The sequence below is a fragment of the Simochromis diagramma genome, unplaced genomic scaffold (genome assembly GCF_900408965.1).
Source record: "Simochromis diagramma unplaced genomic scaffold, fSimDia1.1 OVJJ01000321.1, whole genome shotgun sequence".
In the NCBI taxonomy this organism is placed as follows: Eukaryota; Metazoa; Chordata; class Actinopteri; order Cichliformes; family Cichlidae; genus Simochromis; species Simochromis diagramma.
In genome coordinates, this window is record NW_024386772.1 from 4,110,963 (window position 1) to 4,136,612 (window position 25,650).

At 40.6% G+C, this 25,650-nt stretch overlaps 1 protein-coding gene across 1 annotated transcript; it reads right to left on the minus strand.

Annotated features, from left to right (window-relative positions):
- Window positions 1-569: 569 nt before the first annotated feature.
- si:ch211-51c14.1 (protein kinase C and casein kinase substrate in neurons protein 3) lies at window positions 570-24,078 on the minus strand. Its single transcript, XM_040043598.1, is given in 11 exon segments — window positions 570-3,789; window positions 5,441-5,520; window positions 5,618-5,688; window positions 5,770-5,890; window positions 6,630-6,751; window positions 6,753-6,806; window positions 12,612-12,767; window positions 14,820-15,055; window positions 15,188-15,344; window positions 21,479-21,546; window positions 23,694-24,078. Coding segments are annotated over 10 exon segments (1,167 nt in total). The 5' UTR covers window positions 21,539-21,546; window positions 23,694-24,078; the 3' UTR covers window positions 570-3,679.
- Window positions 24,079-25,650: the final 1,572 nt, after the last annotated feature.

The window sequence follows — 25,650 nt, forward strand, 5'->3', positions numbered from 1 at the left end:
GAGATCGTCCGTGACTAAAGATCAGTGTGTATTTGCTGCAAGCAACCAAACTGTCATCAGGTATGAACGCAGAAGGAAATTCCTACTAGGGTGACATCATTATCTCCATTACTGCTATGGAAACAGACATGCCACTATCCTCCCCTGCTTGTATTCAAGGCAAAACAGTGTGAGAGTGAGGAGTGTAACAATGCTCAGTCTTATCATTTTCACGTTTTGCTATTGGCCAGCTTAAACATAAACATCAGGGTGAGGTAGTTTTCTTGGCTGGCGGCCATGAGCTGATGTAAGAATACATCTGACGCTGCAGAGGAGTCATCGAGATAAAGAGCAGCGTTTGACCTGGACACAGCTCTCTTGACATGGACACAAGACTTAAAAATGACTGTGTGCGTGTGAGTGTGTGTGTGTGTACATGTAATAACATCCACAGGGAGGACTGTGGGACTCCAGGGGGTGATGTCATAGTGATTCATAATTCACACACACACACACTAATGACTCTTTTTCTCTGTCTCACACAACACACACTTTCCATCCCACATCTAATAACACTTCTTTTGTTTGCGTAACAGGTTTGGTTTTTATTTTAAAAAGACAGGGGATTTGAAAGGTCATACATTTACATTTACATGACAAAGAATGACACACAGCAACAGCACATATAGAGATACTATAATAGGCAAACCCAGCACGTTCCTCACTTTGGTAAAGATGCTCTCTGTGATAGTTACAATCTAATAACAGAAGATTAGATATTACAGACAGACAGAAAGACTAACTGTTCCCCAGGAGTTACCCAGAAGGAACAGTGTGACATGCTAAGAAATATTACTATTCCCCATGACATTTTCTCCTTTTCTAAAAGCAAATCGATGCTTTAATGATTTTAGTCCCACAGCAAAGATCATTGTGAACCATAATGACAGATAATAGGGCTCACCTGGAGAAAGACTTCTCCTTTAACTAAAGGTGCAACATCAAAATTTTTAAATTATGAATGGACTTCATCTTTAAGCACTTTTCCTCTTTGATCTTCAAAGCCCTGCATGCACCTCATTTATGATTTTCGTGATAGAGTTGCTAAACTTTGAAAGGCCTCCTAACCAGGAGGGGACTCTGAGGTTCAGTGCAAAGGCACTTTCACATCTAAACCTAATATTTTCAATTACTTGTGCTGCAGAGTTGAACAAATTTGAACTTAAAAATGAGGCAGGCAGCCAGCAGCAGGCAGGTGAGGTGAAAAAAGGCTTTCTTGGTAACAGATTTACTTCTTGTATGCAGGTTGGATCACATAGCTAGTTGGGCAGTTTTCTGTTCTCTCAATTGCTCTACAGATCTTTACATTTGTATCTGTTTGAAGTTGTGTATATTTATCTGCTAAAATGTTTCCTATAATGAACTTTCACCTCTGTACCATAGTCGGGTCTTTATCTTACAAAATAAAAAGGGGAATTTGTTGTGATTTGGCGATATATGATAAAGCTGAACTGAACCTCTCCCACAGTTTTATGGTGTTTTACATGAGGTGGCACATTGATGTGCAAGAGGTAACTGATAGTTGTGTGAAGTCATATGTATGATCCCTGCAATCCATGTTTTCCATTCCAATCCATTGCAAGTTTTTGTTTAAATCTACATTGCGATGTTCTTCGCAGATACTTAATGCCCAAAGTGACAATGAAAACAGCTCATGTTAACACTGGAAAATCTATCACAGGTAGAGGAATAAGCAGGTATAACAAACACAAATAGAAATGAAGTAGTCCTGAATAAACATAACGGGGTATTAAATAACCCCGCTCAGACATTTTAGTTGCTAAAATAGCTCGGGCCCAGCCTTGCACAATGTCTTTTGTGAAAGCCCACAAGCCACTGGCTGACCCACTATCCCAAAATATGGCTTCTAATGACTGTAAAGCTGTCCTGCTTATATGCTGTGTGAGTGATAATGAATAACAAAGCGTAGGAATACAAAATTTAGGGAGTGTGTAAAAATATAATGCAATGTATGCTAACAAGGCCCAGCTAGGATGTTTTATTGTTTTTGTCAGCGTGTTATTAAATTTGTTTTTCAGCCTTCATCATACTTTGTAACAAGGCGTGAAAAATAAGTGTTTTATAATAACCTGCAGTTTAATATACCTGCTTGTTTTTAATGTAATACGTGTTAACAGACCTCTAACAGTTACTGGTTCAGTTTAGCAGGTACAATACTGGTGAAGAAATATTACACCATAAACTGTTTCTTAAACTGCAGTGTCATTCCAGCGCAGGGTGTTAAACTTGGACTGACTGATTGGGGTCAGTGGAAACAAACCAGTAATGATCGTGTTGCCTTCACAAAGAGTATATGGCAACCCTGACTGCAAGCATTTCCCTCACTGATGCAGAGGCTGGGCAGAAAAGGACAAGCAATAAGAATTTCAAAATGATGAACAGCTGCAAATTGATAAAGACATTTGAAGCAATATAAAAACATTTAGTTGTGTTTTTAGCCTTGTTGGAAATATTTGGTGTGTCTGTTTGTCTGCTGTAGCTGGTGCTGCTAAGGTCACATTGAGTGGATTTTAAGAGCATTTTCTCAGCTTGAGTAAGAGTGAACCAAAACTGTAAAGCTGTGAGCCCGAAAGAGTAAAACCAGCGAGGTGAAATATTAAGAGTTGCTTGAATATTCTCTGGATTCTCTTCTGGGTTTGCCACTGGGTTCAATCTCTATCGCATACAAATAGTCAAGCAATAAATTCTTAATAGGAAAATAGTGATGAAAGCTGATTTAAGTCAACTCGGTATGAACTAAGACAGCATTGGACTTTGTGGGGTGTGAGTGGATGCTGGTGTGGGTAAAACAGCTTCACTGTTGGCTAACTGAGGGTTATACAGGATTCCTAATGACTTTCTGTTCCTTTAAACCACAAAAACAGAAGAGAAATACAGTCGACATGGCTTTCTGCATCTATTAGGCTGACTCCAACTGTACGGCTGCTTCGGAATAATTATAATCACAGTTTTAGCAACGCTTTCTTCATATATTGTGAGGCTTTGTGAGCATTTTAATCGCATGAGGCTTAAAAAACAGCTTAAAGAAAATAGCAGTCCCACACACATTTTATTCAGGGGATAAGCCAAGGGGTGGCAGGAGATGGCTGCTGTAGACTAGCCCTGTGGCCACCCCACATAACCAATAACGACACCTATTAAAGGGCTATGTACAAACATACTCATACATTCTCTGACCTGCAGTGATTTTCCATGCAGGAAAAATAAAAATCCATGTGACGATGGATGTAATGGTCTTAGCTTGGCCACCCCTTTAAAATGTTCTGGCTACACCACTGACTCCAGCACCAAATAACTGTGTACCGTTATACTCCAGCATGTTATTTCTTTCTTTACATTAAAGCATTGTTTATTTATATGGCTTCAATACAAGTGGTCTATGCATAGTGTGTATATTAAAACATATATCAAAAGTCCTTCAAGAGATTACAAACCTGGGCACTTTTAAAAATCTCTGTATGTCAAAATCTCCATCGTCTTGTGCTGACACACTTCTTTGGCTAACAGCTACTTTATATGGACTTTTACAGCACTGATTTTGTGTTTTTTAGATGTTTATATATTTACTCAGGCTGTCATGTGGTATTTGATATAACAAAGATCTTTCACATTCAGGTAACTACACCACCTCCACGTAGTTGGCTGGGTAAAGCCCCTCCCACCCATCATCCTTCTTCCCTCGACACCATCCTTGGTCATCCTCATCCTCGATCTTTAGAAACTCTTCACCTGGAGGGAGGAAGAGAAAATTAATTTCTGTATTTGTTTTTTAAAACTATTGCAACATTTTTTTTTAAACATCTATTCAATTCAATTCAATATTATTTATATATAACAGTCACCTCAAGGTGCTTTATATTGTAAGGTAGACCCTACAATAACACATACAGAGGAAAAACCCAAAAATCATATGACCCCCTATGAGCACTTTGGCGACAGTGGGAAGGAAAAACTCCTTTTTAACAGGAAGAAACCTCTGGCAGAACCAGGCTCAGGGAGGGGCGGGGCCATCTGCTGCAAACAGTTGGGGTGAGCGAAGCCTTATAACACTTATATTTGTTTTGTCAGGCAAGCAACCATAAAAAAGAGCCTATAACAGTTTAAACGTATATTTTATTTAACTGTAAAATCAATGATTCAAACCATTCTGCTTAGTAATTTCATGTAATATAGTCATAGTACATTTGAAATAAAGCTGTATAGGGGTGCTTTCAGCGAGTAAGGCACCAAAGTGCAGTTTCTCTAACGGCCACTTGAGGCAGCCTTTAAAAGCTAATACCCAAAGATTCTCAGATAAAGTTGCAATCGATACATAAATATGTTTCTAGCTTTATTTTCAAGCTGATATACTAAAGTCCAGAGAAGGCAAGATGGGTAAATAAGGGCAACTATTCAAAATGTACAAAAGCTATCAAATAATCTGGGAAAACTTAAAGAGTAACAAAAAAAAAAAAAAAGAGGAAGACCCTTGGGATTGAGACACAGATGAAAATAATCACTAAAGGAAAAATAATGCAAGGCATGAAAGGAACACAGCCTTCAACATATAAAAAGAAAACAACCAAAAGACACACTAAAATCAGACCAGACCTGAAAAATGTGGTGCAGACACTAACAGAAAGATGAGATAGAGGAAGGAACTGCGAAGTATAACTGCAACGAATAGCAACCAAGACATGAAACAAAACAATGCTGAAACTCATTACCAGAATGATCGTGAGCTAGAAACAGGAACCAAATAAGGCGCACTATACTAGGATAATAAAGATGTGAAACAGGAACCCAACAATAATCAAAAACTGTGAGAAAAAGAATCTAAAAACTTAAAATCAACTTAAAACACTGAGACCAAAATACGTCGGCACTGCTGGTCTCTGTATATTTCATATACTTTTGTATACTTGGATTGTTAACGGTTATTTTTTGATGTACAGTACAAATGAATGGCTTGACTCGACATTAATGTAGCAATGTGGCCTCTTTGAATGACAGCTTCAGGTCACTGAGAAAAGCTTTTCTGCTGTTGACCATATAGGATGCAAAAACCTAACAAAGAGGGTCAGTTCTGACTGGCTACCCCATTGGAATTGAAAGTTTGCAAGCCAATGAGTGTGCGGTTTCATACGACAGCTAATCCTCCACTTTGAAATATGGTATGGACTTAATTTTGTATTCAGTGTGAGCCAGAATGTGTGACTGAGCCCATACACTAGGCAGGAAAGTATTTATGTGAGCCCTGCGCCCTCTCCTCCAAATATGGTCCACATTCTAGCTCCAAAAACATGACTGCAGCCTTAAAGCTAAAGCTGAGGCTTCAAAATATGACTATACAGAGACGCGGCTGAGTTCACAGTGACGTCATTCATCTTGCAGTGTTTACCTGCTTTAAAGGACAGCTCATCTGTCTCCTGGCCGACGTAATCATACAGAGCTCTTACTTTCACTCCCCCGATCATCACGCTGTCAGTGGAAAAGAGAGAAGAAAGAGATTAATCTTTGATTGCTTCAAAAAAAGCTAGACAACATTAACAGTTCCCGTTCGGAATAATATCCTCACCTCTTCTCTATTGTTCCTGATTTTTCCACTTCTTTTTTCCCTTTTTTGCTTTTCTTTTCAGGTGTCCATTCCTGAAAAAACATTGGAATATAAGTAACATAAATAAAGTGCACAGAGTTGAACTTAAAATGTTGGAAAATAAAGGGAAATACCTGGAAGTGAGGCCAGTCAGTTGGCATGCCCGGGCCGTGGGTGTTTTTCCACCAACGAAGGTCCTCTTGCTCATCGATGGCCATCAGTGTGTTGTGGAGCTCATTGTACACGGCCCGCACGCTAAATGCCGAGAGATAAACACAAAAATCTCAAATTTGATTTTAATCTATGCTGATCTGTTCCTAAAATTTTGCTGGAAGAGATCATCTCTCCTCTAATAATCCTACTTATCAAAAACAGTCGTGCTGTCTCGTGTGAATTTTGGATATTTTCCACAGCTCTTTTCTCACATTTAGCTTCAGAGAGGTTCACACTGCTGGAAATACCCTGTGTCCTTTAGGTATAGTATGCCGCATAGTACTTAATAAACACCATGCTATAAGAAACCCAATGATCTGGAATATATGTTACAAATTTTATGTGTACTCTGGATACTGATGATTATATAATTAAAAACATACTTAATTCACTTACACTGCAATCCGGGACACTTTAAGTTAAGTGTTCCCCCCAAATTAAGCAGATTAATAGTGTATATAATTTCTCTCCTCTCCCTGTGGCTTTGGCTCATTTTTATAAAGTAATTAAGTTGCCATCGTATCCAGTATTTCCTTTATCAGAGTAGAAGAGAGTCGGTGATGTGCTAATATGTAGTGGTATAGCTTTTAATTAGAGGTAAATTAAGTCAAATTATTGATTTCAACATACTTAACTCTAAAGACAGCCCGACACAAGCTGCAGGGTTCACACATAAGACGAATCTGTGCTACTTGTTTAATCAAATACATCAATCCTCTAATCAGCAGCGGCAGCAGCACCTTTTCTCAACACCGCACACGTACAAAGCACCGTGCTTCACCTCTCATTGTTGGTAATGTCCAGGTGTTTGTGGATGGAGAGGAAAGCCTGTTTGAGAAATACAATCCTCTTGCGCTCCTCCTCCTGTGATTGGTCAAAGACGGACTCCATCTCCTCCATGTAAGCGAGGAGCATAGTTGTTCACCTCCTCCAGGACCTTCTCGTAGCGGGCACGGACCTGAAAGTATTTCAAACCAAATTGGCAAATAAAACTTGAGCGGTGGAAATCTAACTGTCAAAAAAGCAAAACAAAAATTTTATTAAATGTGTGTCGAATGTCTTACACAACTTTTCATCCCACTAAAAACATGCGAAACAAAGAACTTCAACAACAGTCTTCTAAAAAAAAAGCTTTGATAAACTGAAGCTAGCTCGCCAAGATAAACAAAACCATTTCAAAATGATTTCACCAGGTTCAGTCAGGTGATTAACTGATATAAAAATATTAACAAAGCAAAAAATTGCAACATTTAACCTCCCATAGACTATGCAGTCATAACTGGTAATGAATTTCAACTTGATATAACGCTTCACCCATGCCCAGTGCCGACATCACAGGTTTCCTGTGAAGTAGACATTATTACAGTACAACAGCAGAAACCACGTCATAAACTTGTGAGAGGATATGAAGATGACTGATTTAAACCACACGAAACATTTCCAGCACTCTTGCACTCCTTGGTCGCTCCACTCTGTCCCGTTTGTATAATTTGACTGTTTTCTGCGCTACTCTGGAGACTAACTATGCTGCTGATTGGTGCTGGCACCTGTCCGTCATCCTGCCTTCCTCAATTGTTTGCTCCTTCTGTGTTTTACCTGCTGCCACTTTGATTCATCAGGCGCCGTACTCCAACCGCAGCGGGGCTAATTATTGCAGCTGCTTTAAAAGGGGCTGTCAGGCCAGGGATCAGTCTTTTCCATGTTTGGAATGGTTACTTGTACTTTGGTCACGTAATTTATAGTGAAGGGTTTACGCCTGCTAGGTTCTGATTCATCAACCTGCTTGTTTTGCTCTCCACTTGGGGGATTTGTAAATTAGGAAAGGTAACAGTACTTGTGTTATTGTTCACCACACAGTTAGATTCCTTTTATTAGAGATACTAGTAATAAGGGTCTTTCTTTTCTCTCTAACGTTTGCTTTGGACAGGCTAGTAAGACGTGTAATTAATTTCTTTGCTTTTGATAACTAGAATACAGATATTACATACTTAGTAGGGGTGCAATACTCGTATCGATATTGAACCGTTCGATACAGTGCTTTCGGTTCGGTAGGCATATGTATCGAATAATACAAAATTTGTAATTTATTTTATCAACTTTCCTTCTGACTATGCTGTCTGTGTTGAGCGCTCAGTGAATCTGCGTTCGACTACTCCGCCTAGGCTGCACTGTCGAGCGCAGATCCACTAAGCGTTCAACACAGACAGGATTGTCAGAAGGAAGAGCGCAGGGCAAGCTAGCGAGACAGAAGTTAAGCTCTCCTTGCAACATGGCAAATTGAACCTCCCCCACCCTCATTCAGATCTGGCGTTTGGAATTATTTTGGTTTTCATGTGACATATGACCCTGAAGGTAAGCGCGTCATGGACTAAAGTAAAACAGTATGTTGGGTGTGCCACGCGATGCTCAATTACATGGGTGGGAACTAGTGCGTTAGCGCAGTTAGCTCGTTAATGTGTTGGCCATCTAGCCCCATGCAGGGGTAGCTTGTTAAGGAGATTTGCCGTGTTGTGGCGTTAACGTCATTTCAACGAGATTAACGCTGACAGCACTAGTGGGAACACAACGAATATGACTGCACATTTACGCCGACATCATCCTAGTGCAAAGACAAGTGGAAGCAGACAAAAACAACAAGCATGCATGCTACAAACTTTACCCGAGTCATTTAGACAGCCGTTAGCACATGATTCTCCTTATGGGGACCTGATATGTTTAATATTGTGGCGAGCTCAGACAAGGTGGAGACGGAGGTGTCGTTTGGTCTTGCTTCCCGTGAGCTAGCCAGGGAGCACAGCCGTTTATTGACATCTGCAGAAGAACACTGCTGCTAGCTAACTGCTCAGCACGGCAACCGCACAGCAATAACAACACACAGAGCGCCCTCTGACCCCGGAAGGACACACCGTGGCAGCGAGAAGGCGTCACCCGTCACTATGGCAACATAAACAAAACATAACTTTACAAACAGAACCCCGAACAACCCTGACCCGCTACATAGCCCCCACCTAAGGGGTCAGTGGTCCCCAACGACCCCATTACCCCACACAAAGTCCTGCAAATGTCCAGGTGCCTTCTTTTGGCGCACCGGCTGGTCACGACCGGCGGGGGGAAAGTCACTCGGGTCAGAACATGGGGTGCCACCGTCATCCCACTTCTGACACCAATGTGGCGAGCTCAGACAACGAGGAGACGGAGGTGTCGTTTGGTCTTGCTTCCCGTGAGCTAGCCAGGGAGCACAGCCGTTTATTGACATCTGCAGAAGAACACTGCTGCTAGCTAACTGCTCAGCGCGGCAACCGCACAGCAACAACAACAACAACACACAGGGCGCCCTCTGACCCCGGAAGGACACACCGTCGCAGCGAGAGAGCGTCACCCGTCACTATGGCAACATAAACAAAACATAACTGTACAAACAGAACCCCGAACAGCCCTGACCCGCTACAATATGCTGCTGAGAATATAGCCCAGAAGAAGCGTATAGTTTAGCTTTTATTTTGGAAAGAGCCATTTCTCTGTAATAAACTCTCTTTTCCAAAGATGAGTGATTCCTCAATCAGATACAGGTGTTACCGCGCCAGATCCGCGGCCCCGAACCGTAGTAAGGAAACCTCTGGCAGTTACTTGAAGGTTCCGTAACTGAATCGTAGCCGGCAACAGCTTACTATACAGGTCAACTCCGCTAGCAAAAAGATCGAAGGAGGCGTAGGAAACTGCTTCACCTAACTTTATTTCTTCTCTAAGGCACAAACACCGCGTACAGTGGGCTGAAACAGTTTACTCACAGCGAGCATCGCCGACACAACTCTGGCTGTTGAGGGAGTTATTATATTCCTTTTATTTATTTTCTTTTCGTCTCTTCTGTAGCTAACCGTTACTTTTTCCCCTTCTCCGCTCTCTCTCTTCACACACACACCAGGCAGTCCCGCTACACACATCCCGAATACATTTCCCATCAGGCTTCATCCTTAAAGGGCCATGCCTGTAACACAGGGCTTGCAAAATCGCTAGCCTGACGTCCCGGGGCTAGCGATTTTTCCAGTCGGGCTGCCAAAATCTATCTCTGCCCTGCCCGTCGGGCTATCATAGGAAGGAAAAATATATGTCAGTGCTTTTGCATTCTTTCGGAAATGTAGCTGGGTAATTATGTCATTGGCATCGGTGAGCCACTGTCAATATGTGACATATTGAAATCGCGTTTGAATTTGCCTTGTTTTTTGCTTTCACTTTGCAAATGTCCAGGTGCCTTCTTTTGGCGCACCGGCCGGTCACGACCGGCGGGGGAAAAGTCACTCGGGTCAGAACATGGGGTGCCACCATCATCCCACTTCTGACACCAATGTGGCGAGCTCAGACAACGAGGAGACGGAGGTGTCGTTTGGTCTTGCTTCCCGTGAGCTAGCCAGGGAGCACAGCCGTTTATTGACATCTGCAGAAGAACACTGCCGCTAGCTAACTGCTCAGCGCCTCAACCGCACAGCAACAACAACAACACACAGGGCGCCCTCTGACCCCGGAAGGACACACCGTCGCAGCGAGAGAGCGTCACCCGTCACTATGGCAACATAAACAAAACATAACTGTACAAACAGAACCCCGAACAGCCCTGACCCGCTACAATATGCTGCTGAGAATATAGCCCAGAAGAAGCGTATAGTATAGCTTTTATTTTGGAAAGAGCCATTTCTCTGTAATAAACTCTCTTTTCCAAAGATGAGTGATTCCTCAATCAGATACAGGGCTCGCAAAATCGCTAGCCCCGGGACGTCGGGCTAGCGATTTTGCAACCCCAGTCGGGCTACCAAAATCTATCTCTGCCCTGCCCGTCGGGCTTTTAGTTCTGCTGAGCCAAATAAGACAGGTCAGGGTGAAGAAGTGACAGCCAAAGAAAAGCTTACCACAAAACGGAAAAGTTATGACAAATCAGACTATAAGGCAAAAAGAAAGTGCAGCTTTATGGTTTCATGGACAAAAGAATTTCTGTGGCTGCAATATGACGAGCTAAATAACCAGGGCTGCACATAAGTGGTCCGCAGGTGCACATTCGCTGTGAAGAAAGAAAAAAAAAAAAACGCGCACAAGATATGAAGTTGCAACGCGTGTTTGCGTACATAAGATTTTCTGGAGGAGGACAGACATTTGTTTAAAACTCTTAAAGATGTCGAAGAAGCTCCTTTAAGCAATTACTTTGGTGTTCCTCCACCTCCAAAGAAATGTCAGAAAGAGTCCGAACCACAAAAGAAGCGGGTATTCTCGGAAAAGTAGTTGCAGGAGGTGAGCTGGCTTCAAACAAATGATGAACGCACAGAGATGTGGTGCGGAATGTGCCGTGAAAATCCCACTCTAGCGGACAAAAACAGTGCTTTTTATATGGACGCAAACGCGCGTTGCAACTTCTTATCTGGTGCGCGTCTTTTATTTTGACAGCGAATGCGCACATGCGGACCACTTATGTGCACCCGTGTAAATAACATAATGTTCTGCCGGGTGTGTTGTTGGTTTTCTCTCGATTTCTGAGTCGACAAGCGCCTTTGTTACTGGGACCAGTCATTTTAAGAAAGGCCCCCATTAGAACCCATGAGAAATGCAAGAAATGCATTATTGCTCAGTCTGCAATATCTTTCCCAGAACAAACACCAATTGCAAATAACATACTAAAAATAAACCTGAAAAATCTGTTTAGAACAGCGTACTATATTGCAAAGAGTGAACTACCACTGGCAAAATTTAGCAGTCTTTGCAAACTTCAAAAAGCAAATGGCCTAGATCTTGGTTCCACTTGTCTCTTACCCGTGACTTCAGCGGAAATTTCAAATTCAGGATCTGACACAGACTGATTCATGTCCTACACAGTTCTTACAAGTTCATAGAAATTTCTGTTCAATTAGAACCAAATATTTGAGTTGATGATTGTAATTTTTATACAATGTTGTAATTTGTTTTTCAACAATTTTTTGATTAATGTTTTGTTTCCTTTACAATATTATACTTTAATGTATAATATTGTAAAGGAAAAACAGGAAACAAAACATCAATCAAAAAATTGCTCTCTTTTTTATTCGGGCTACTTAAATTTACTTTGGGCTACCAAAAACTGAAGAGTCCCCTGCCCGAAGGGCTACCAGGGATTTTGAAATTTTGAGAGCCCTGAGATATATTTATTTTTTTTAATTACTTTTGTTTCAGCAACATTAAATTTAAAAACTGTACTTTTGAGTTAAAATATATATTTATAATTTTAATAAATGACAAATTAAAAAGGGATGAACATTTTTTTTGTATCGAAAAAATATCGAACCGTGACACCAAAGTATCGAACCGAACCGAACCGTGAATTTTGTGTATCGTTGCACCCCTAATACTTAGCATGTGGAGTTGCATCCACATGCCCTCTGATTTATTAGTTTAAAACCATAAAGGAACACAATAACCTACTTAACAGTCACTAAACCTTTTCCCTGTGGTTTATTAATGTCACTCCCCTTTCTCTTGGTAAACCAGGATTGTAACAGGCACCCTTCCACCGAGCATCAGTGGTGGGGTACGGATCTACTCAGATTCCAAAGTGAGATTCCTTAACTCATCATTCATGCTTCACCTGTTTTAATTAATTAATAATTATGCAATGGTATTTTTTTTTTTAATGCTCCGTGGCCAGAAACTCCACAGTGCACGTAAGACAAAACTTACAGAAAGTTCAAGAAAACAAAATTAAAAAAATAAGAAAAAAAATAAGAAAGCAGTGACATGTGGTGTGCACCTTCTCGGCCTCCTGTTGAGCCACTTCTCTCTCCTCCTGGATCTTCTTCTGTTTGTCTATGGAGACGTCCGGGTTTCCCTGAGCGTGTGCCTCTCGCTCTCTGGCTACCTGCTCTTTACGGCTCACTTTATGGTATGCTCTTCTTGCTTTATCCAGCTGTGGATGCAAACCAAAGCACAGACTGACTATATGGAGTCAATGCACAATAGATAGAGATAGAAATACACTGATTACACTAACACCAGGAATCATACAATTCACTTACAGGCACTTCAGAGGCACTTAAGCTAAGATGCACCTGACTCTGAAAAGCACATTACTGAATAAATTCATTTTGAAATAGCAGTGCATTAGCTTCCTGTTTTCTAAATATAGTATTTGAATTGAGGCCATTTACTTAATGAGAAACCATCTGCCATGCCACAGTCACTTCTAGTATATATGAAAAATTGATCCCCTAAGGGCTCGTCTTTTGAGGCAAAATTATATTTTTGATGCATGTCCCTTGCTGCTCTCATTTCACTGTAAGGTACAGATTCAACTGGCTCATTGCATCAGAACACAAACACTCTTGAGAACTGGGTTTCTGGCACTGGCACAAAATAAGGCTTGGGAATGTCACAGAGAAAAGGCTCCCAGAAGCGAACATTAAAATGTCATGATGACCAGAGCTGTCTGGAGTGGAGCTGTGAAGCCATGGACTGTATATAAAAGATGTATTGATGCCCTCTAGTGGTTACAGAGACTTTACATGGACTCCACTAGCACTAAGTTAGACTCCAGAGTAAACCTCCAGAGAAGCTAAGCAAAATGAAGTTAAGCAGGAAGTAGCACAAACTGTAGTTCCTCTGGTGACCACTTGAGGCTGGCTTCACGAGAGTGAGTGAATCTCCACAGACTTCCATGTTAAAATGTTCAACTAGTGTGTGTTGCACCTGGGTAGTTTATCAGTTTATGAATGCAACTTGCGAACCAAACATGCTAGCATTCACTGATTACTTAGCATCCTTTTACTCATATAAAGTGCAACAACAACATGGCAGCTGACATTATGGCTTCAAAATGCAGAGTTCAAAACCAATGTGTAATCTCAAGATGGCTACATCCTCATTACATATATTATCAACAGTTACACTGCTAATAAAACGTGTGTGTAGCCTCTCAGGTCTGATAAATGAAGCTAATGTGGTTGCTAAATCTTTAGAAATCTAAAACAAAAACACATGACTTCAACCTCTCTGATCACTTTGGGGTTTTAACCACTAGAAAACTAACAAAAAAATTATTAGCTACGTTTTTCTTTAGGAACAGGTGTATTGCTGCTGGAGCGCGAGAACTACACTCCACTTTTATCTCTCAAAATCAGGAAGGAAAATATTGCATCGGTGAAGCTTATTTCATTAAAGATTTCATTAAATGAGAAATAATTTCAAAATGGTAAATGGACTGGTTCTTATATAGCGCTTTTCTACTCTTCTGAGCACTCAAAGCGCTTTACACAACTTGTGCATTCACCCATTCACACCAGCACATTTTTCTAGATGCTTTCTAAGTAACATTCATACACATTCGCACTCCGATGGATGCTTCGGAGAGCAACGTGGGGTTAGTATCTTGCCCAAGGATATTTGGCATGCAGACAAGGAGCAGCCTACGATCGAACCACCGACCTTCTGGTTAGTGGCTGATCGGCTCTGCCACCTGAGCTACAGCCAAATGGTCAAAATGTTGATTAAGTAAAAATGTGAGTGAGTGAGTAAGATGGTAGCGGTCGTCAAAAGCCTCCAGGCTGCAAGTTTATTGTTAATTTACATATCAGTAAAAACAAATTCTTTATTTTTTAAGACTGAATTTGGGAAGAGCTTAATTAAATGTAAAATAATACTGTACGTTTTGAAACTGCTTCTAAAACAAAGTGCTCAAAGAGGCAAAAAGCATGTGTGCAGAAAAAAGAAAAATAAGAACATATTGTTCAAAGATTATCCCAATCAAAGCAGTGTGACAAATAACAGCTGCCACAAGCGCCAAGACAAACTGTACTTTAGTGGCTGCCTCAGTATGTAATTTATTGCTTCACAACATACTAAACTAACTTTAACGTGGCATTTTATATCTTTGTACGCAGCTCAGTGACTGAGATCAGACAAAAGCTTTTAATTAATATGACGATGTGTAACTACCATAAACAAATCTGGAAAAAAATCTGACCTTTTTAAGTCGTTTGGCCCACGGCTTCTGAGCACGTGCAAACCCCGTCTCAATGTCGTGGGACTCCTTGAAACCCCCAAATAACTTCTTGTGGAAGGTGTCCTTCTGCCAGGTCCTGACCCGGTCCCCATCCTCCGACACCAGGGAGCGACAGATGGTGGCGTGTAGGGCGGCAAGCCTGTCGGCGGAGGACAGAAAACACTGCCAAGCCTTCATAAGAGAGCCATATAGAGGACCTGAGGGAGGGAGGAGGAGAAGAAGATGACACACCATTAAAATTACTGTTGTATTTCAGTAATAATTGGGACATGATTTTGAAATAAGATCATTTCCACGTTCATCATATGTGTTGCGGTTACTGATCTTACTAGAGTCCACCACGGGCTTCCACTTGTTGCTCCATTCACTGAGCTGCTGGGCGTACTGCCTCTCCACGCGCGCTCTCTCTTGGAAACACGCCACTATGTCATTACAGGCCTGGAAAGCATCTTCTGTTCGCTTCGCAGTGCGCTGATAGTTCCCAGGCTGCCAGGACACAAAGAGAGAGGAAGATTTGCTTTCCACATCATAAACACATGAAGTGGATGGAAGTTTAAATTGATTTGATGCTTTAAAGTCTAAAGTTTTTTAATTTTTTGGCTTTAAAAAGTTAGAAGCTAACAAAAGAATGTTCCAGTGTTCAGTGATTCAGTTTCTTTTATTTCAGTGCCAGAGAATCCAAAACGGTACATTTGTTCAGTGTATTCTTGGAAATATGGAGACCCAAAACTGAATAACACAAACAAAAAGATTACTCCAACTGGTATTACAAGCACACTGCTACTGTTGCGTGTTACTGCTACTGCTTCTAATTTGTAATATTAGTAACATATTAAAAATAGACTAATATTATAAGTAGAAATATTAGGGCAAATATCCACTGCCTGAAGCTTCGTTTTTTATAGTAACTCAGTTTTGTTGTTTAGATTACTCAAAGCAGACCTATTATGGTCATTTCCAGCGCCATGTTTTTAATCTCAGGCTCTACTAGAGTAGCTTAGTATGGGTCACAGTTTAAAATAATCCTTATTTAACCTATGATGGATCTTGGTGCAGACCCTCAGTTAATCTTGTGTCCACCCCCTTTCCTTTAACCTAGCCGTCTTCTGATTGGCTGCCCCTCGTAAACAGAAGGTTTGAACAGCAAGTCATTTTGTCCTCAAGAAAAAGGAATTCAAATCTTCGTCTAAATTGTAAATAAATTTGCCACATATTTTAAGGGTAACTGTTTAACTACATTTAGTACAGTTTAAACCCTTAAACCCTTGAATGGAGCCGTGGATCCTGCATGTTCAAACCTTACTGCACTCTACTAACATATCAGAAGCAATTTTCCTGGCAACAACTAATAATCTATACTCAAAATGAGATTTGATTGCAATACTGTGGAAGCTCATTGAGAGAGAAGTGCCCTCTCTTAACTGTTCCCTTAATATATGACTGCTCTCAGGAACTGCAAACAAAGCTTGGCTTTGTTTAAAGCCTGGCTTTAAACAAAGCCTCCAACACATCTAAAGCTCATCAAAAGCTCACTAATTACATTTTGTGTTTAAAACAATGATTTGTTTTAATGGTTTTGTGCCAGAATATTTGTTAGCCAGAAACTGTAACTTTCTGGAGGTTTGCTGTCAGTTGCTTCAGCTTTCTGCAATGCTAAGCAGACTCCAGCTGCACACATTCACTCTACATATGTATAGTAAATATATATATAGTATTGATTTCATTTAGTTAGACTTTTACATGGGTGTGTTTCTCTAAATGATCCTCTAAATCATTGTCATAATGACGTCTTACTAAGTTCCACTGAATAATGCACAGTACCACAGCTAAATGAAATACACCCATTACCGTCTTCCTGTTAATCGTGTTGTGCAGACGTTGGCTGCAGTTAAATCTGGGGTACAGCAGAGGGTGCTACCAAGGATAAGAGTGAATTGAGCTAAACAGCTAAAATAATTATTTCCACATGCTTCTTAATAAAACACCAACATGAAAAGAAAACTGAATTTTATTTTACTTTTCACAAATAATGTATGGAAAACTGTCTGACCAGATGATGACTGCTACGTGAGACTCTTGCTGCTGTTTAATGCATGAAATCAAAATGTTGGATTCAGTTAGTGAAAGCATCCCCTATGAAACTGAAAGTCCACATAAGCGTGATTTCTTGAATGTTTAGTATTCCTTTGTTTTGTAGTACAAAAGACAAATATTAGGTAGAAATGCTACCCTTCCATCATAGTCCTTCCATAGCTGTGACGCTGCAGCAGCAATGTAAGGCTAATCCTCCCACGTGCCACGAGTGACACTTCACTGGCACTGAGTTTCCGCTGGTAGCACAAATGCCGGGCACAGTGTGAGGCGCGGTCGAAGCCCGTCCATAAAAAGCCAGACAGAGTGAGGACAAGAGAGCAGCAGAGGCAGGGCCCTAAATGTAATAACATCTCTGAAGCAAGTGTGTTGTTTGTGGATGTGGAATTTGGAAATCTCTGCAATTTTCCTGGCAGCTGTCATCAGCTCCTTCTCAGCACTGACTCCTACTCTCTTTTTCACTTTCTGTCAGACTCTATCTGGTTGTCACTGACACATTTAGACAGCTGCTTCAGTGTGATTGTTCGCCATGCTGTTTTAAATTACTTGAGGCAATATAGTTGATGTAAATACCACAAAAAAAAAAAAAGACATGAGTGAACAAGACGTCCCTAAAGCCAATGTTTCACCTGTCAAACACACATGTAACTAATAACCTCAATATCGGGGCTCTGGTTACGGGTTTTGTACGTGTTGGCTCACAGACATGGCTTACTTGGATAGCTCCAAGAGACTATAGTAAAACTGTCTGCGTGCTTTCAGTGCGTCATATACTTTTGGATACTGTAACACAGAATACGCTTCTTTACTTATTTTCTTTGGCAAATTCAGTGTAAGATGATAAGCCTCCAGAGTTACAACAACAGCCTTTGCTTCCAATGTCCAAAGTCTGTAATGGGACTCTTAATTAGTAGTTAATTAAATGCAGGGACAACAGAAAGGTCAGTTGTTGTTTGTGAAAAGTAGTGCTAGCAGCAAACATTAAACAAATATGCAGTTTTGTGCTTCAGGTAACTAAAGCAATCAACCGATGCATCTTTATTATAATGTGACATTTTTCTTAACTCATATTTTCTCTTTTTCATTCTAATTGCAAATGATTTGTTTACTAATCCTGCATTTTAATGTTTCTGTTCAAGTGTAGTTTAGAGTGCTTCAAAGAGTGCTGCATGTAGAAGGACAAAGACCCTGAATGTAAAAGTTTTTCATTGTCTGTATTAACACCCTTCAAAAAAAGCAATCAGAGCCCTCAGTGTGCCTTTAATAAAACACTGTAGTTTTAAATGCTTTAATCACGAGGAGTGTTTCACACAAGCGCCCTCCTCCTTCCTCCTCTATCCTTCCTTTCTTTTTGCCTCTGTTGTGGTTTGCACTGACTTTCCTCACTCGTCTGCGAATTAAGCAGAAACAGCTGAGGAATCCAGTTTGAGGCCAGCGGCAACGCTGCAGAGACCCAGTTGGCCAATGACCGAGGCAGATGCAAATCCGCTACTAGAGAATCAGTCCAAGCAACAAAAGCGGTATCGAAGGAAATGACTAAAGACTTCTGCTGAAAAAAAATTACCTCTCATATAAATAAATGATCGCATTCAAACTGTTAAAAGCCTGGCGAGTTTTCATTATAGAACTGCATTAGTGTTAAATGTAGATGAATGGATGGGACGATGAAATTGACGTGTTCCAGATTTTATGTTTCACAACCTGCATATGTGTGTCAAGTTAAAGTATTAGCTGGTAGTAGTGTAGCAGTACCACAGTAGACGCTGCTCTGATGCTTCGTAGCTGTGATAAAGTTTTAAAGTAAATGTATAATAAGTAAAAGGTAGTGAAAGCAATGGCAGTAAAAGTATTAATAAAAGATGAAATGGCATAAAAGAAACATTTCCAGACGATACTCCAAAGTGACTTTACCGCAACTCAAGCAAAGAGCAGATGACAGATTCAGGGAAAGAGAGTCAAAAATGTTTGTTCTAGAAAGGAAAAGAAAGTCTGTTACAAATTAAACTCTTAAATCTTTAGTTTTCTACTTGAAAACAAGTGAAAATGTGTTTGAAATATGTGATAATGGCAATTTTACTTTAGTAGCAGACATGCAGGTGTCACAGAATGCCCTTATTTAATATAACAAAGCATATAATAGCATATATAATCCCTTTATATAACTGTGGCAAAGGGGGGCATTAATGTTTTAAAAGGGGCATGCACTGGGTCCAGAGACTGTTATCACTATGTATAAAGTTGAGGTGACTTTGCCAATGCAAAACCGAAAAGCTGAAGTTTGCAGTATAATGACAGGCAGGCAGCCTTTGAGCACGGCGGCAGGATGACACAGACGGGAACTGGCCTGGAAACACATCCAGCACAACAGGAGGCTTCCAAATTACAGGAGGGGAGAGATGAAAGTGGGGCAGCCAATCGAGGCCAATAGCAGACAAAGCCAATATTAAAGCGGCAGCACACTCAAATTAGACAGTCAGGCACTCTGAAGTGTTTACAGCCTTAAAATATGGTGGCAAAACTGGGCTATGACTGGTAAACAGAGTGTACGGTAGTTCACAGAGATGGGTATATGGCTGATATGCTGTGTGTACATTTAGGCTTCGGTGAGAAAGATAATGCTTAGGATTTATCTTTTATGTTTGTGGAAACAGGTCTGTTCTACAGACTGTTTATTTTTCTCATTCTGTCTACGTTGGTGCTGTGAAATAAAAGCCACTTTTGTATTGTATATAAAAATGCAGCAGAAGGTCTAAACTTGATCCCTATTTTCCTTTTGTGCTGCAGATTTTATTCTGTACCTCTCTGATGTCTCTGTTTAGTGTGAAGCTGCATCCTGTTAAATGAGCTCGGCACTTAGCCTGCAGCCTCGTTATCACTGCACCAGGTAAAGAAACGATCTGGGACTGGGACACATCCATCATTAATATATCAGTGTGTCCTAAGCGTACTGTTGTTTTCTTATGGATTAAATAAACATGTTAATTAGCGACATCTGGAGATGCTGGTGGAATAAGTGTAACAATGTAATATAACCAAGAACTTTTTAGACTTCTTTTTGATACAGTTTGCACTGAATGGATCCCGATGGACGTGTAGCCCATTTTGGAGAGGAGGTTTTGAAACAGAAAATATAGTTACATTTTTAGATGATTTTTTAACTTAATATCTTTCTTTCTTAAGATTTCATTTTGACAGTTTTGCAAGGAAGCGTAGAAAGGAAAGAGGAGGAGAGAGAGTGGACTCAAACTCAGGCTTCTGCACTTCAGACATAAGGTAGAGACACCTGCTTAACTGAACCAGCCAAACCAGAACCCTAAGTAAGGCCTTTCTGTCAGTACTGGGAACACTGAGGCACCATGAGATACTTTACAGCACTCGTCAATTTATATTTATTCATCAAGCAGCAGCAGACCCCCTGATAGCAGTCACCTTCAATCACCACAGCCAGCTGCTTTGTGTATACATGTGGAAGTTTCTGTTATGGCTTGACTTCTAACATCTGTTTTAGTTGTCATTTGGAAATGTGTGCTTAAGAAAGTGTGTCACGTCCAAAGACAGAAAAAAAATGGAGAAAGCTTCAAGGTCTGAAAAGTGAAGCCAGCTTGAAAGTGCGTAAACCCGATTTCTTTTTTCATGTGCACCAGGGGGTGATACCTGTGGCTGCAGAAAGACCTCGTGTCCCATATAATTCAATGGCAAGACAGTCCTCGGAGCTGATCTCTGTAAACACTTTTCTGATAAGTTTATGGGCTCAGTCAGCGATTTCAGCCCGTACTGAATAAAACATTAAATCCATTTTGTTTTAGAAAGGAGGATAATCCAGGATACGTTCGTCTCATCTTTGTGGTCCTGATGTAAATTCTTCACAAACAAATTAAGATGTATTAGCAGAATGCAAGCATTTCAGGTTTCTTTCTTTTTTCTCTACAAGGAGCTGCATAGAATTATTTCAGCTGTATTTTCATTTGCTACATACGGGCTGTCACTGCTGCTCCTGAGACTGAATTTCGGCCAGTTATGTTCCACGATGGGATCAACAGGAAGTGAAATGGCTCCCATAGTTCTAAGGCTAGCTGGTGGCAAGATATTAAGTATATATATCAAACTATTCTGTTAAGTCTCATGCAAAAAAAAACAGCACAAAAAACAAAGAAAATAACTTTCTGTGAAAGCATTAAGTTTTTATAGGAAAAAACCTTTTTTATTTGGTCCCCAGACTCAGTCCAGACAAACACATAGAATAAGTCAATGAGCCAAAAGCCTTCGGCGAGAGCTGTGTTAAATCCTTGCGAGGCGGTTCGGAGAGTAACTATTCATACTTAAAAATGAAAACACAGCCTTGTTTAAAAAGTCGTGTTGCCTGAACGACAAAACTCTGGACTGTTTTGGCTGCATGTTCGCTCAGACTTGAGATACGGGGGGGAGCTATCTTGTGTAGTATATCTCCCTGTCCCATCATAAGGTATAAACATGTAAACACACAAAGCCAGAGCCCCGCACACACACACACACACACTGAGTACACATACCATCCAGAAGCTGCGATTGTAGGCATCTTCAAGGCTGTTTTCTGATGGCAAGGTCGACATCCTGTTTTCTGAGAAAGTAAAGAATATCTGATTAGTTTGGACTATATTTTCTATCATGCTGCCTTTCACTATGATCTTTATGTAGCTGCCATTATCACCTTTCATTTATTGGCTTTAGATTGTTGCAGCTTCAGTATTTGGGACAAATGTTTGAAATAAGGGACACGTTTAGCCAAAATTATTTTCAGGTACAAAATGTAGATACTTCATAAAATTTAATACTTGAGTTCTTGTTTTATCAAACATGCCCCACAGACCTGACATCACTGACACCTCTTATGTTATAATGGTTACATGGTAAACTACTGGATAAAACAGGGATTTTGCTTTTATAAATTTAAGCTGCAAATATTAATTTAAGCTAATTACCAGTCCACTCTGTTATTTTAAATGTAGTTATTTTTACACATTCACTGTTTTCAAGTCTTTATCTTTTACTTTTATGCATCTATTTAACAATTTCCTTGGTTACTTTTGACGGACTGTTTCTCTGTCTACTGCATTTAGCTATCCCTTTCTCCTTGTTGTGTTTTTCAGTGCTCTTAGTGATAGCTCAGTGGGTGGAGATAACTCTAAATTAAATCAGCCCTTTTATATAATAATGTATTTGATCAAATTACCACTTCCCATAAATCCCCTGGCACCAACATGATTCACCACTGGCACAAGTGCTCCGGGTTGGAAATCAATTCTCTCCTGCTATTTTAGGCTCCATGACATGAAGGCATTTCATATCTGTTCAGATAAATAACTAGTTCAACACATGTCAGGACCAGTGTGAGACTATACAGCAGGTGTAACACAGTGACTGAATCAAATATGGAGGCTTTGTACGCCCATCTAAGCGTTGGAAGTTGACGTGTACGTTAAATAGGACCCAGCTGGGATAGTGCAGAAGCTCTGACAACACCAGCAGACATGGACTGTCCTCTCCCAGCATTCCCAGCTTCTGAAACATGAGCTATCCGAAAATAAACGGGGGCTAAGGGTCGGCACATCCTATCACACACTCATTTTCTTCCCATGCTGGTCGCGCTTTGCTCATTTAATATTGACCCATAAACATCACACTTTCTTTGAACGTAATCATGCTCTTAGCTGAGTGTTACTTTATGTTCATGTGGTTCTACCTCAAAAAAAAAGAGAAAGTTTTCCAGTTAAATATTTAAGCACACAGCAGCTTTGCTTCAAATCCTCGAAGCACCCAAAAGCTGAACTCCACCCTGACAGAGCCTTCGTGACTGGCCTGTTTTTCCTGCCTGCAGACATCTCCCCTCATGGCTCCGTTATGCTCACAATTAGATTCAATGATCTTCCCTCAACATCCTGCTGTTCACGGGGCATCACATGCTCCGCTAAGAGAATAATGTCCTGCCTCTTCCTGGTCTCAATCTGCCTCAGTTTGCTTCATCATCACCACTGAGGACTTGTAAATTACGCAACCCAGATATCTGCAAGAGGTCATGAAAATAAAGAATACCCTCTCTTTTAACCCGTTTGACCCTGACTTCCTTTCCCTCTTGCTTTCTGGCTTTCCTCAGGGTATGACCAAGTTTCCAGATAAAATGTGGGAGTGGGGTAGCTCCCGTCACGATATTAATTAATGTGACTGCACGGTTTACTACAAACGGTATACTTTTTACTACGTTTTAGAGTTGCAACCACACTACTTGTGTCTGTGTAATAGCAGATTTATGTATAAATCCCTTATAAGCTGGTAGGAAAGTAAAATCTTTAACCTCCATTCTGGGTTAGCTGTGACTGACTTGTATGCCTCTCCTCAGGTTTATCAGCCTTATGCTTCAGTTTATGTGTTTTAAAAAAAAAAAGAAAGAAAAGTATGCCGTGCAACTCTGTATCTACTGGGAATGTTTTGTTAGTGACATACGCCTTTCAACAGTGATTTCATAACTCCTTAAATCGATTTTGAGATCCTCTAAAAATGTGGGACTGGCCTAAAGATTTAAAAACCTCCAGAAATATTTATATAAAGATGAAATAAAGTGATCCCTAGTGTCATTTCCAGTTAGCTCACTGTGACGTCTGTGGTATTAGTGAGGCATACCCCATTACTTCTTACTTTCTGACTTTAAATAAGCCACAAACTATGCATCACGTGGTTGCTTTTTCACACAAAAAACATACTACTACTTACCGCCTACAAGCACAAATCTATATCCACCATGAATCCTCCAGACTTTGTATAATATATGTGCATGTCAGATATAAAATTAGCTCCCCCCGATTCTAAAAGGTTCGCGATTGATTATCAGTATTTTGCATTAACTCAGACTTCATGGATCTAAAACTCCAACTTCTTCACTTGAAAACCCAACCAGCTGAACCCAGAGCCCGTTCAAGTCCATCTGGAGCTTTGATTCAACCAAACTCTCTCACCCCTGTATGCTGAACGCACTTTTGCACACACACTCACTCCTCCCTCTGTCCCCGTTTCATCTGTCACGCATAACTCAACACACACACATTGCATAGAGGAAATATATAGCAACAACTGAACACAGAGCAGAAATAGGAGCGCCGTCACTCCATCTGATCTCACTGAAATGCATCCATTCAGCCATGGCAGGCTAATAGTTTCCTTACCTCTGAACGCTGGGGCCCCTCTCTCATTCACCCCCTGCTCTCTTCTTTTGTTTGCCTAGTTAAAACAGTTTTTTCTTCCCGTCTCCAGTCTGTGTGGAGTCTCTCAGGCTCTTTCCCTCTCTGTCTAGTCTTCTTTATGCTCTTCCTCACTCTCTCCAACTTTGATTTTTCCACCCCTGTTGGACAGTGTTGCTCCTGCTCTTCCCCTTTCTTTGGCCCACTGTTTGTGTCAGATGAGTTGGCTTTTTTCCCCTCCCTTCCTCCTTCTCCTCTTGCCTCCCTCCCTCAACGTCTCTCACTCTCTCTCTCCTCCTCTCTCAGTAAAACAGCTGCAGGAAGCGTATTCCTCTTGTTCTTTGTCAAATATCTACTTTGTCTTTTTCCCTTTCATTTGGTCACTTTACCTCCCTCACACCACTGTTAATGAAGTGTGGCAGAACATTGGTTTGGGGTGTTTCTTTGTGTCTGTGTGTGTGCATCTCTAAGTGAGTCAGACAATAGCTGAGTCACCCAACCAAAGTTTATGTTTGGCATGTGTGTTTGGGAGTTAATAACCCTAGTAACCACCTTTTAGAGTTTTAAAAAGAAATACAAAGCAGCATGGCCAGATAAGGAAACTCCATCTCTCTGCGCTTGCCTTTAACCCCCTTTTTGCTCCCCACTATTTTCCCTTGGGATCATTTGGTAGGCCTGCTTCCACAGCTGGAGGATACATCCGGTGTGTGAGTGTGCATATGTGCATGTTTATGTGTTAAAGGCAGAGCTGTTTGAGTGCAAAGCCCTCTAACGAAAACTTGCCCGCACTCACATATGTTGCTTTTGGTGACATAAAGCCCCGTGCAGTGCTGAACTCATGAAACTTCTCCTTGCCAGAACATGCCATGTAAATAACTAGACAGCTGTACATTGCAGTGCTTACACACAGCTGCAACCTGCTGTTAGGAGACAGTAATCCTATGCTGGGAGTACTATAATCAAATGTGGAAGCATAGGAGACAGATATCATGACAACACCGTGAGATCCTGTCATTAAAATGATAATAGACATAAATGTCAACACCTGATGTCAGATCCCACTCAAACAGTACAATTGTATTCACCATGTACACTTCATATGTTTAACCCTCAAACAGCCAAGATGTTTTAGTGACTAAAAGGACCCAGTGTGTTAAAGTTTTGTGTTTATCATGTGCTGTTTTCCTTGTGCAAGACGTATTGCACATATCTGCAACATGGAGTTAAAAAAAACAAAAAATAAAAAAAACTGTAACACTAAATCACATTTATTTAGGAATCCTTGTCTCTTCTTCTTACAAAGCAAATTTTCTTGTTTCAATAATACCACAAAATCATACTTTTAAATTTCAGGCATGTTTTCAACTATCCTTGCATCATGTTCATCCTAAAATGCAAATGAACTGATGACTCAGTAACATCGCCTGTTTCTTCCATGCATCCTTTTTAACTTTAATTTAAAACTTTTTTTTTTTGTATTTGAGGAATATTTT